Genomic DNA, 13,606 nt, shown 5'->3' on the forward strand with positions numbered 1-13,606 from the left:
AAAACAAGTCAAAAGCACTGAGGAAGAACATACTTTTTGTGCAGTGTGATCAGAAGTACATTAAACGTTATTTCGGTAACACTTTACTCAAAGCCTTTATGTATAAGGTGTTATTAATGCATTATAATTATTCATCATGTGCTTTGTAATACATTATATCTTGTCGTAAATAATTACAATGTTATAATGTATTAACTGTAGTGACAATTATTCATGAGACTCCACAATGCATTATAAGGAGCATTACAAGGCATAATTTATGCATAATAAAACTACTTTTATAATGTATTATACATAAAGGCTTTAAGTGTTACCGTTATTTCCATATTCTAGTGTTTGTTTGCAAGGCTATTCAAAATGTAGGCTATTTTTCGGTGAAATTAATGGAGAGTGTGCTCTCTGGACATTTATATTCAGAGAACATTTTGAAGTATTGTGTTGTCTTCAGTTTATTTAAATGTTCTGCACTTAGTCTTGAAAAGCTCAAGTCTTAAACAGACCCGCTGTTAATAAAGCAGCAGGTAAGAGTTCCTCACAACGCTCCGGTTTCTTCCTCAGACGCCACAGAAGAGCCGTCCTTTCCTCCGACGAACACCATCGGCTCCATCGTGGGTGTGGTGATGGTGCTGTTCGTGGTGGGCGCCGTGTATTTCGTGTGCCAGCGTGTCCTGTGTCCTCAGATGAAGGACGACGGCGAGACCATGACCAATGACTTCGTGGTTCACGGTCCGTCCTCGGTGCCGCTGGGATACGTGCCTCACCCCGGCTCTCTGAGCGGCTCGCTGCCCGGTGAGCACACCGCAGAAACCATTCTCTTGCTTTTGTCTTATAAATATCTCAACATTCATGAATCAAGATGCATTTATTTTGTAAGTAAAATTAGTTAAAGGGATAGTTGTCCAACGCTCTCCATTGACTCTGTATTGCGGGAAGCTGCCTCCTTGTCGTTTCTGACTTATAACAAAAAACAGAACGTTGCGCTCTACTTTTGTAACCTTAAATGCTCGTTTTTAGGTTTTTTTAGTTTGTTTACTGTACACCTTGTCACACAGCAGCTTTTAGACATTTTGTTATAAGACAGAAATGACAAGGAGGCAGCTTCCCGCAATACAGAGTCAATGGAGGGCTTTGTATTGCCCCCCCCCCCCCCCCCGGGTGTGGGCGTGGCCTAAATGCGCTCTGTCTCTATGGCCAATCAGAGGTGTCCAGATGAGTCATAAGCACCAGATGAGTTCTTGTTCAAGTGAATTCTCATCATAATCAAAGTGCAGATGTACGCATGATGTAAGAGGTTCATTCATCAAACTGTTTAGACAGCTTTACTTTGACAATGTAAATGTTCTTCGCTCGCTTTCTCTGCGTAATTTATTCGCTGTTTCAATAACTGTAGAAGGTACAGGTAATAAAAAAAATCATTCATTACCTCATCTGTGAACATGATTTGTGTATTCCATGCATAAAATGACTTCTCCCATCGTTCCTCTCTTCTTTATAGCATCAAGCTTTGCCTTTGTTTTGAAAATACGACCTTTAGCGGCAAAAACTTACATATTGTGCCTTTTTAAACGAGCAAAAATATCTGCCAACGGGGCAAGAACTGATGTGTGTTTCTCTCTCAGGCATGTCTCGTGGGAAGTCGGGCATCGGCTCGCTGAGCATCATGGGAGGCAGCAGCGGCCCGCCGTATGACCGCGCGCATGTGACCGGAGCATCGTCCAGCAGCTCGTCCAGCACCAAGGGCACTTACTTCCCTCCGGTCAGTCTTCTCACGTGTGTCAGGGTCCTTATATAAGTGTCAATTCAGTGTTAAATAGTATAATAAAAATCTTAATTATCATTTTAAGAGGTCTGAAAGTAATTTGATAAATAAAAAAAAATAATAATTCTTCAGGCTCATGTTTTCAGAGCAGTTTGCAATTGAAAAATACCCCTAATTAATGCCAGTAGATGATTGCTAATGATCTACTGTTGATGAATTGACAATGTTTACTTTGTATTCAGATATGTTGTAGATTTTTATAAGATGCACATTTTATCATCATGTTAGGATAAGTGGCTGGAAGTAGTAAAGCACTACATTTACTCCTAAATATAATGTAGAAACTTAAAATCTTCTGTAGAGCTGCTTCGCAACGATTTGTATCGTGAAAAGCGCTATACAAATAAACTTGAATTGAATATTTGGCTTTAATTTGAGGTAAATTGTCTCTGGGTCGCCTGTCATAGGAAGGAAAGAGAAAAAATATTATTTAACACATTAAGAATATAGATTTTATATTGCTGTCGCGATTCGTCGATTTTAGTCGACTAGTCGATTTTTAAAAATCCTCGACTTCATTTTGCTTGTGTCGACTAACCGGCAAAACACCGGAAGTGGCGCATTTCACGGACGAGAATCCATAAAACACATTTTTAGACTATTTTCCAAGGCTGCATAATGTATTAAACCCATTTAAAAATCATAATTAAGCATAATTGTGAATTCACAAACGCTATGATTTAATTAAATAATTATAAATATAATAATTATAAATAATTTTATAAGGTAAATCATTTATAAATCTACACTAACACAGTAGAATACATGGCGCACGGTGTGATGTCCACATATTCATGTAATTACAGCAGCTGTAGCATTTCTGTTCTAATATTGCAAGATGTTGCAAGATGGCGCCGCTGTGTTCGGACGCCGTGAGGTTCGCTCCACCGAGAATTTGCTTCTACCTTCCTTTTTACTTAGTTTTACTTTCTCTTTTTACACATCTCACGTCGGCACTGATCACCTACAACATAGAAACACTTTTGGACATTGGAAACCGCTACACCAACCTGCTTCAGGACACTTTATCCACGAATCCTGCATGGCCTCTGGAGATTCTTCGGAACGCGGAGATAAACAATACCCCCCCGAGGCGACGGATCAAGAAACACCGCGGGAAGCGCGCTGGAATTCGAGTCAGACTCAGGAAAAGGGCTCACAGTCCTCCTCTTCCAAGCATTCTCCTCGCTAATGTCCAATCCTTGGAGAATAAGATGGACGATCTTAGAGCCAGGATTAGTTTCCAACGGGACATTAGGGACTGTAACATCCTTTGTTTGTCAGAAACGTGGCTTTCGTCCTCGGTCCCGGACACTGCTGTAATGCCGAGTGATAACTTCTCTGTCTTTCGGACGGACAGAACAGCAGAGGCCGGTAAATCCAGGGGTGGAGGAGTATGTTTCATGATCAACAAGAAATGGTGTGACCCCAGGAATATCTCCATTCTGTCGCGTTCCTGCTCGCCTCATCTGGAACATCTTTCCATTATCTGCCGCCCATTTTATCTGCCCCGGGAGTTTTCATCGATCATTGTTACTGCTGTGTACATTCCACCACAGGCGGACACTGGCTTGGCTTTGTCTAAACTTCACGATGTGCTCAGCGGCTACATTAACAAACATCCTGACGCTGCCTTCATCATCGCGGGGGACTTTAACAAAGCCAACCTCAAGCAGGTCATGCCGAACTTTTACCAACATGTATCCTGTCCAACTAGAGGACCAAACACACTGGATCATTGCTACACTCAGTTCAAGGATGCCTACAAAGCCCGCTCACTACCGGCTTTTGGCAAATCGGACCATGCCGCCATCTTTCTAACACCGAGATACAAACAAAGGCTCGTTCAGGAACCTCCGGTGCAGAGAGTAGTGACGCGCTGGTCCTCCCACTCAGAGACTATGCTGCAGGCGGCGCTTGATGACGTCGACTGGGACATGTTCCGGGCGAGTTCTTCTGACGTCAGCGAGTTCACGGATGTAGCATTAAGCTTCGTAAACACGCTAACCGAGCAAGCTACAGAAACAATAACGATAAGGACATTCTCCAATCAGAAACCGTGGGTGGACAGAACAATCCGTGCCGCGGTTAACACACGCACCGCCGCTTACAATGAGGCTCTTCTGTCTGGGAATACGAACGAGTACAAAGCATCGTGCTATGCTCTCCGACGCGCAGTAAGAGCCGCCAAACACAGATACAGAGAGAGAATTGAGTCTCATTTCCAGCTCAACGACTCTCGACGGATGTGGCAGGGACTGAGGACCATCTGTGACTTCGGAAACAAATCCTCCGCGGAGGTGAGAGCAGATCCGTTGCTGGCCGACGAGTTAAACATCTTCTACGGCCGCTTCGATGGCAACGGCGGCGGCGTGTCTCTGCCGACCAGCGCGTCAGGAAGCAGCAGGCAGAGCAGCGATGATCCTGTAATCACCGTGTCGGAGGATGAGGTTCGGAGGGCGCTAAAGAGAGTGAACGTCATCAAAGCAGCCGGACCTGATGGGATAACCGGCCGTGTTCTGAGGTCCTGCGCCGATCAGCTCGCTGGTTTGTTCACTTCTATCTTTAATGAGTCCCTTGCTACCGCCGTGGTTCCCACCTCATTCAAAAAATCCATCATTATCCCTGTGCCAAAGAACAATAAACCCTCTTGCCTGAATGACTATCGCCCAGTTGCCCTCACATCTATAGTCATGAAGGTTTTTGAGAGACTTGTAAAGAGCCACATTTGCTCCTCCATCCCTGATACTCTGGACCCTCTTCAGTTTGCCTATCGCCCAAACAGATCCACGGACGATGCCATTTCTCACGTTCTCCACTCTTCCCTCACACACTTGGATAGCAACAATGGAAATTATGTAAGGCTGCTATTCATTGACTATAGCTCACCTTTCGACACTATAGTCCCCATCAAGCTGGCTTCTAAACTCACAGACCTCGGCCTAAACTCCTCACTCTGTGACTGGATTCAAGACTTCCTCACCGGCAGACCTCAAGTGGTGAAAGTTGGCCAGTTCACCTCAAACTCCATCACTCTGAACATAGGAGCCCCACAGGGCTGTGTCCTGAGTCCCCTGCTCTACTCTCTCTACACGCATGACTGCGTGTCCTCTCACAGCTCCACATCCATTGTTAAATTCGCTGATGATACTGTGGTTCTGGGCCTCATCTCCAACAACGATGAGACCGCATACTTGGATGAGGTAGAGAGACTCACATCATGGTGCCAGGACAACTGTCTCTCTCTGAATGTGAGCAAAACTAAAGAGCTGATCATGGACTTTAGGAAGAGACAGCAGCAGCCCTACTCTCCTCTCAGGATCAGTGGGACCCCTGTGGAGAGGGTGAGTAGCTTCAAGTACCTCGGTGTAAACATCTCCGAGAACCTGACTTGGACTACACACATCCAAACTCAGGTAAAGAAAGCCAGGCAAAGACTGTACCATCTGCGACAGCTGAGGAAATTCAGGGTCTCACCAGCAATCCTGAAAACTTTCTATTCAGGGACCATAGAAAGTGTATTGACTCAGTGCATCTCAGTGTGGTATGGAAACAGCTCCAATCAGGACTGCAAAGCACTACAGAGAGTTGTGCGCTTAGCTGAGCGCATCTCAGGGTCTGCTCTCCCCTCTCTGCAGGACATCTACCTCAAACGCTGCAAAAATAGAGCTGTCAAAATAATCAAGGACTCAAATCACCCTGGTAACCAGCTATTCACTTTGCTTCCTTCTGGTAAGCGCTTCCGTAGCCTGATGACAAAAACTGAGAGACTTAGGAGGAGCTTCTTCCCCCAGGCCATCAGGCTCCTAAACTCTAACTCTGTGTCATAACATCACTTGACTCCATGTAAATATCACCATATCAATAAGCTATTCATAATTTTTCTCTACCTCATATTGCTGCTATTTAAATACCCTGTACAACTTTTTTGCACATTATTTTGCACATTCCTCTTAGTACTATTTAAGTCAACAACATACTGACCTGCACATTTATATTTATATTTTTTATCTATCTTTTTATTTTATTCTTTTTATTTTATTTTATTTTTTTCTACTTTTCTTCTCTTAATATTTGTATACTTTATAATTGCACTGTCCTTGGAGCGGACCTGACCTACATTTCACTGCTGGTTATACTCTGTATAATTGTGTATGTGACGAATAAAACTCTTGAATCTTGAATCTTGAATAAAGAAATGGACAAATATTAAAGATTAAGTGTACGTTTGAATTAAATGGTGCTTGGTCAATATTAAACAGTAATGTGTAAAAAATAATCGTCAGGCCATCGGCGCTCCTGCAGGGCTTTGTTGTGATGCATAATCTACATTAACTCTATTGTTTATAATACATTATGTATTTTAACAGTTTTGTTCAATAAAACCATATGATTTCTTGCTTTTGATACTTTATTTGAACTAATTATTATTGCATCATTGCTATTACACATGTACTTTAAGTCATTTTAAAAGCTATTGTTTACTTAAATTTTTATTTTTTTTATTACCACAAAAAAAATATTATAATTATAGGGCCCTATGAAATCCATTTTATTTCCAAATTCAGTTTTTTAAATTTTATTAATCAAAAAGCCTGTCTAATTAATTGAGTTTGACAGTTTTATCTGTACCAAATTCTGTTTTCCATTATTTTCTGGATTCCATTTTAATTGTTCCATTAAATTTTAATAATAAAAAGCATCTCCAGTTAATTGATTTTATAGTAAAAAAAAGAAAAGAAATACTGAACATTTACATTTTTCACCTAAATAAATTCTGGTAAATAATATTTCTGGTAAATACTCCTTTAAAAACAGTTTTTTGATGATAATTTTATTATTAGTAGACTAGAACGTGTGGATATGTTGTCATTCTCACACTATAATACTGAACTGATTTCAGTGATCTGGACTGAGAGATGGACACTTGCTTCTTCTTGCACTCTATGCTGCACTTCACTTTTGCTTTAAAAAAGGATTTCATAGAAATTTGGATTTCATTTGGTTTAATAAAATATTTGTAAGCAAAATTGTTGATTTGTTTTTTTTTTGTGGGAAATTAAGTTTAGATTAATCGATTAATCGAAAAATTAGTCGATAGATTAATCAAAATAAAAAGTTGTTTGTGGCAGCCCTAAGATTTTACTAGTATCAGTGCGATGATCTGCTTGTTGCCTGACGTTCAGCATTATTGCAAAATCCATTATTAATAGACCTCTAATTCTTATTTGAGATATTATACATTAACTTCAGTTCATACATTGTGAAATAAATATTCAGTTTATTATATTTGTTTTATTTTAGATTACAGGGTTCCTGGAGGTCCTTAAAAAGTCTTGAAGTCTTAGAACAGTTATATTTCAGAGAGGGTTATTTCTGGCGTTCCGCAGGCGCCTCCTGCTGTTTTTGTTCAGACCGATGTGAGAATAGACCCATGTTTCTGCCCTGCAAACACACACAGCCGTAAATGTGAACTGGTGGATCAATAATGCATTATAAAAGTCTAAACAGTAAAATGTATTTGTTATTTAATCAATATAATAATGTATTGATAAGTTTAAATTGCTTAAAATGGTTTAAAGGAAATGTGAAGTGTATAATTTTATAAAACTTTTTGTTTTCGTGAAAAATTTTATCTGAACTGTAAATCATGGTTTTTACAATAATTTTAGAGTTTAATATGTTACTATAGATATTGCCCCACCCCGCTAATATGGTATTAATTTTATTTGTTCAGGTCTTTAGAAAAAAAAAAGTCTTAAATTTGAGCGTAAAAATCCTGCAGAAACCATTATTATTAATCCATTATTGTGTGTTATCATTGTATTAATTTTTATTTTTAAATCTGTGTTGTGAATGTCAGCATCTTTTGTAACGAGTCTTTTGTCTCCCATGATTCCAGATTCTGAATCCTCCTCCGTCTCCCGCTACAGTGAGGTCGCAGTATACGCTGGAGTTCGGATACTCGTCGAACAGCCCGTCGACGCACCGATCGTACAGGTAACGGGGGACACGCATCACACGGATGTCATGCTAACGCTAGTTTATGTCTGACTCTGAGTGTTTTGCAGTTACAGGCCGTACAGCTACCGTCACTTCGCCCCCCCGACGACGCCCTGCAGCACAGACGTGTGCGACAGCGACTACACGCCGGGCCGAAGGGCTCCGCACGCGTCCAGCGCTGCTGTCAAAGGCTACACCAGCGACCTGAACTACGACTCGGAGCCGCTGCCGCCGCCGCCCACGCCGCGCAGCCAGTACCTGTCTGCAGAGGAGAACTGTGAGAGCTGCCCGCCGTCGCCCTTCACTGAGCGCAGCTACTCGCACCACCTGTACCCGCCGCCACCCTCGCCCTGCACGGACTCGTCCTGAGCCCCGCCCACTGCAGTGGAACCCCCGCCCTGCACAGACTTGCCCTGAGCCCCGCCCAACGCTGCATAAGCCCCGCCCACTGCGTAAGCTCTGCCCTACACGGACTTACAAGCAACAATATCTAAATTATTAACTAAATTTTGATTTTCTTTTTTTAAAAACAAGAATTAATATCTTAAGCCACTTTACTTGTCAAGTAAATTCATCTTGATTCAAGACTTTTTAGATGTTTATATTCGAAAACGACAAAAATACTAAGAAAATAATTTTTGCAGTGTAAGCCCCACCCACCACCTACTAAGCCCCGCCCATGGCACCCGTGTACATATCCGACGGCGTGATGACTCTGACATGTGGGCGTTTGTCTCGGGTCTGGCGGCTCTCTGTACATTTAAAAGAAAAGGAAAACATATTTATATATTTTCTATACAGTGTTTATTGGTTATGCCATAGAGCTTTGTATTAAAAGAAATTTGTAAATTTTTTTTAAAGAGAAAATTTTATTAAATCCACACAGACTTCATGTTGCCTTAATCCAGGAGTTTAGAATCAAACGTGTTCATGCCAAATAGATGGAGACGCCCGTCGCCCCCTGCAGGCTCGGAGCAGCAGCACACTGTGACCTGAAACTCAATGAGCCGCCAAACAAGATGGTACTCCTATTTTTCTACTATTTTTGTATTGGAGACGTCACAGATGCGGCCTCCTCTGTGCGTGACGAACTTCAGCGGCGCCTCGTCACGAACGCTTTAGGAAACGGACAGGAAGTGATGCGATCCGAACCGGTCGAGCGAAAGCTTCCCGCAGCCGCACGGCTCACAATCACGGACCACTTCTCGTGCCTGACCGTTTTTTACAAGACGCTTGGAATCATTTTTCACTTTTTTTAAATCTCAGTGCCCACAAAAGGTCAATTATTTTTGTACCACATACTGTGTAGATACTGTATTTATAAGCTATAAAGAATCATCATCATCATCATCATGTCCTTGCAGTGCTGCTCTTGCCCTGTTACGCCCCGTGAATGTGTCCTGAGACAGTGTGTGTGTCCTGAGACTGTGTGTGTGTGTGTGTGTCCTGAGACTGTGTGTGTGTGTGTGTGTGTGCGTGTGTGTCTGTGTCCTGAGACTGTGTGTGTGTGTGTGTCTGTGTCCTGAGACTGTGTGTGTGTGTGTGTCCTGAGACAGTGTGTGTGTGTGTGTGTGTCCTGAGACAGTGTGTGTCCTGAGACTGTGTGTGTGTGTGTGTGTCCTGAGACTGTGTGTGTGTGTGTGTGTGTGCGTGTGTGTCTGTGTCCTGAGACTGTGTGTGTGTGTGTGTGTGTGTGTCTGTGTCCTGAGACTGTGTGTGTGTGTGTGTCCTGAGACAGTGTGTGTGTGTGTGTGTGTCCTGAGACAGTGTGTGTCCTGAGACTGTGTGTGTGTGTGTGTGTCCTGAGACTGTGTGTGTGTGTGTGTGTGTGCGTGTGTGTCTGTGTCCTGAGACTGTGTGTGTGTGTGTGTGTGTGTGTGTGTCTGTGTCCTGAGACTGTGTGTGTGTGTGTGTCCTGAGACAGTGTGTGTGTGTGTGTGTGTCCTGAGACAGTGTGTGTCCTGAGACTGTGTGTGTGTGTGTCCTGAGACTGTGTGTGTGTGTGTGTGTCCTGAGACTGTGTGTGTGTGTGTGTGTGTGTGTGTGTGTGTCCTGAGACTGTGTGTGTGTGTGTGTGTGTGTCCTGAGACTGTGTGTGTGTGTGTCCTGAGACAGTGTGTGTGTGTGTCCTGAGACAGTGTGTGTCCTGAGACTGTGTGTGTGTGTGTGTGTCCTGAGACTGTGTGTGTGTGTGTGTATGTGTGTCCTGAGACTGTGTGTGTGTGTGTCCTGAGACAGTGTGTGTGTGTGTGTGTGTGTGTGTCCTGAGACAGTGTGTGTCCTGAGACTGTGTGTGTGTGTGTCCTGAGACTGTGTGTGTGTGTGTGTGTGTGTGTGTGTGTCCTGAGACTGTGTGTGTATGTGTGTGTGTCCTGAGACAGTGTGTGTGTGTGTGTGTCCTGAGACTGTGTGTGTGTCCTGAGACAGTGTGTGTGTGTGTGTGTGTGTGTGTGTCCTGAGACAGTGTGTGTGTGTGTGTGTGTCCTGAGACAGTGTGTGTGTGTGTGTCCTGAGACAGTGTGTGTGTGTGTGTCCTGAGACTGTGTGTGTGTGTGTCCTGAGACAGTGTGTGTGTGTGTGTGTGTCCTGAGACAGTGTGTGTGTGTGTGTGTCCTGAGACAGTGTGTGTGTGTGTCCTGAGACAGTGTGTGTGTGTCCTGAGACTGTGTGTGTGTGTGTGTGTGTCCTGAGACTGTGTGTGTGTGTGTGTGTCCTGAGACTGTGTGTGTGTGTGTGTCCTGAGACAGTGTGTGTGTGTGTGTGTCCTGAGACAGTGTGTGTGTGTGTGTGTGTGTCCTGAGACAGTGTGTGTGTGTGTCCTGAGACTGTGTGTGTGTGTGTGTGTTTAAGGACTCTTGAAGTTCCTCTAGGATCTCAAGCTGTTTCGTTTCTGTTTGTAGCACTTCTTCTTGAGCTTTTATAAAGGGAAACTCACCAGCACAAACGTCCTGTATTACCCAGCATGCATCAGGGCGCGTCAGTGGTGTGCTGCTCTTGTTGGGCCGGTGTGGTTGTGTTGGTTTGTGTCACATGCTGCCTTCAGATCGTCCTCCATGTTCACTTCAGCAGCTTCGGTACAATCAGCTTTTCCAAATCTCTCCGCATCCCAAACTTCCCTTTAATGGCCTGATCTGCAAGGGCTTCTGGGTAACGCCATGTTTTTAGTTCCTTTATGATTCTGCTCACACCAGCGTTTCCGTTTTCTTAACTGCACTTTAGAGGACCGTTTCAGAGAAAGAGAGAGTGTGTGTGTGTGTGTGTGTGTCAGAGGATCAGTGTTCAGGAAGCAGCCGATGGTCACCGGCAGTAAGAATCATCAGTTGAGTGTTTGTCGGCTCAGTTTGACCTCTGACCCCGTGTGTGAGGGGTCACGGGTCCGGCTTGTTGCTGGAATTATGGGAAAACTGTCTAAAGCACTTTGAAAGAGTGAGCCGGATTCATTCACTACAGAATCGCTTTAAATGTTTCATTTTCATGACAGGAGTTAGTTTTTTGGTCATTATTGGTGGTTTTGTTTTGATTCCCATGGTGCTTTGCAAGGATGTGTTCAAAGGTGACCAACATTTGGTTTCTCATCAGTCATCAGCTCATGTTTTTGTTCATTGATGCTTTATATGTAAAACATTGTATAAATGGGATGTGTACAGCTCATTCAGTCGCGTCTATAAGCTGTTGTAACTAATGAAATGATCTTTTTTAATAAAACTGAGTGAACTTTTAGTTTCTTCTCGTTGGGCTTCTATGCAGCTGTAGTTCTGCGTCACATCTGCGCTTCTGAATGCGTTATTTCTTACAAAATAAACTATTACCAGTTCAACTCAGTGATGAGAAGATTAATAATGTTATTTTACGTCACGCTTTAAACATGTTTTACTACATGGATGTGTCAGCAAATATATCTTAAATAGATCTGAGTGCTGTCAAGATTTACTAAATGCATCATTTTAAATGTTAGATTAAGTCATGTTTATGATGTCTTGGGTATTGCTGGACATTGGTCAATGTATGAGATATATCTATTAGAGTTAAATCTATTAACGATGGGAATTGAATTGGAAATGAGATTTCTGCTGGTCAGAAACATGAGGATTTCAGATGATTTTAAATCATAAATAAATACATGTAGCATTTATAAATACGCAATAATGAATACCATTTTATGGCAGAAACTAATATTATAAAACAAAAGCTAAATAAGGGCCTTGTCCTTACATTAAAAAAAGATTTGGGTGGAGTGTGAAGCGTCTTTAAGTTTTAATAAATAGAAATGTAATTAGAAGTAACGAAACTTCTCGATAATTTATTAGAGCATTTAATATCGAGTTGTAAAAAACGGAAGTAAAAATCCCATTCATTTCCTTCATAGGGGAGTTTTTTTTTCATGTTAACTTATAAACTTTTAATGATAGCTACTGTGAGCTGCAAGGTTGTTAATCGATGGTTTGCTTTTGTTGAAGCAGTCAGCCCGCATTATATCAGCTTAATTTTAAAATAATCATGTTTAACAGCGATATTCTTCATGAAAAACTACATTACCCATGATTCTGCAGAGAAAGTGTGATGCGTCACTTCCGCCTGCTGGACACAACATGAAGCGCATCTACAGCAGCAGCGCTTAATACTTTATTAAATTATGAAGCTGTAAAATAAGTTTGTGTGTGTAAAGCAAGTAAATTGATCCTGATAAATCCACATGTGTCGAATCGAGTAAAGCGTGTTGTTGACGGTGCAGTGGCGCATCTGCAGCAGTAGAGGGCGACACACACCCGCTGCTGATTACTAAACACTGCACTCAAAAGATTGGAAAAATGTGTCTTAATGTTTTTGAAAGAAGTCTCTTCTGCTCACCAAGACTGCATTTATTTGATCAAAAATACAGTAGAAACAGTGAAATATTATTATTGAATATAAATTATAATGTAATTTATTTCTGTGATCAAAGCTGTATTTTCAGTGTCTTCAGTGTCACATGATGCTGCAGATTTATACATCACCTGAGAGCTGAATAATTAATCTCTCCATTGATGTATGGTTTGTTATGATAGGACAATATTTGTCTGAGATACAACTATTAGAAAATCTGGAATCTGAGGGAGCAAAAAAATCTAAATATTGAGAAAATCTCCTTTAAAGTTGTTCAAATGAAGTTCTTAGCAATGCATATTACTAATCAAAAATGAAGTTTTGATATATTTACGGTAGGAAATTTACTAAATATCTTCATGGAACATGATCTTAATATCCTAATGATTTTTGTCATAAAAGAGAAATGTATAATTTTGATCCATACAATGTATTGTTGTCTATTGCTACAGATATACCTGTGCTACTGATGACTGCTGTTGTGCTGCAGGGTCACATATATGTTGATTTGCTGCTCAAGAAACATTTCTGATTATTATGAATGTTGAAAACAGTTGTGCTGATGAATATTTTTGTGGAAGCCATAGGCAGATGTTGTGGAGATCCACTTAATGACTCTAAATGCATCTCTCACAAAGTTTATTATTTTTCTCAACACACACACGTTCTGGCTGTAATGCCATGAAGGCCGTCCAAGCCCAGGCTGTGTAAACTGCTTTATTCCACATCCATCATGTCTGTGTGGTCGGCTGCGCCGGCTCTTCTGCTGTTCCTGGGTTTCTCTGCAGCAGGAGCAGGGAGTGTCTTCTGTGTCTCTGCTGTGAAGAGAAGCCGTGTGTGTGAGGACAGACCGCTGCAGAGATACCACTGAAGCAGATATACCGTACCTTCTGCGGCCAGCTTCTCTCGCTCCATGTGCGC

The 13,606-nt window shown here is 42.1% G+C and overlaps 2 protein-coding genes across 4 annotated transcripts in view; one reads left to right on the forward strand and one right to left on the reverse strand.

Annotated features, from left to right (window-relative positions):
• LOC306858569 (low-density lipoprotein receptor-related protein 6-like) overlaps window positions 1–11,542 on the forward strand; it is a 73,512-nt gene extending 61,970 nt beyond the window's left edge. Inside the window, exons 21-24 of the mRNA XM_079399156.1 lie at window positions 559–789; window positions 1,620–1,756; window positions 7,722–7,819; window positions 7,891–11,542. Coding sequence (XP_079255282.1) covers window positions 559–789; window positions 1,620–1,756; window positions 7,722–7,819; window positions 7,891–8,191 — 767 coding nt within the window. The 3' untranslated portion in view covers window positions 8,192–11,542. The remainder of the gene's footprint in view (window positions 1–558; window positions 790–1,619; window positions 1,757–7,721; window positions 7,820–7,890) is intronic.
• Window positions 11,543–12,174: 632 nt separating this feature from the next.
• Window positions 12,175–13,606, reverse strand: part of LOC306858366 (uncharacterized protein C11orf98 homolog) — a 2,188-nt gene continuing 756 nt past the window's right edge. The window contains exons 3-4 of one of the 3 annotated variants that reach the window (XM_079398874.1): window positions 13,573–13,606; window positions 12,175–13,503 (exon numbers count right to left, since the gene is read on the reverse strand). The exon at window positions 13,573–13,606 is cut by the window's right edge and continues 58 nt beyond it. In XM_079398874.1, coding sequence (XP_079255000.1) covers window positions 13,403–13,503; window positions 13,573–13,606 — 135 coding nt within the window. In that variant the 3' untranslated portion in view covers window positions 12,175–13,402. The remainder of the gene's footprint in view (window positions 13,504–13,572) is intronic. The other 2 variants (XM_079398875.1, XM_079398873.1) reach the window with 2 other exon arrangements.

The sequence above is a fragment of the Barbus barbus genome (assembly GCF_936440315.1).
Source record: "Barbus barbus genome assembly, chromosome: 39".
Taxonomy (NCBI): domain Eukaryota; kingdom Metazoa; phylum Chordata; class Actinopteri; order Cypriniformes; family Cyprinidae; genus Barbus; species Barbus barbus.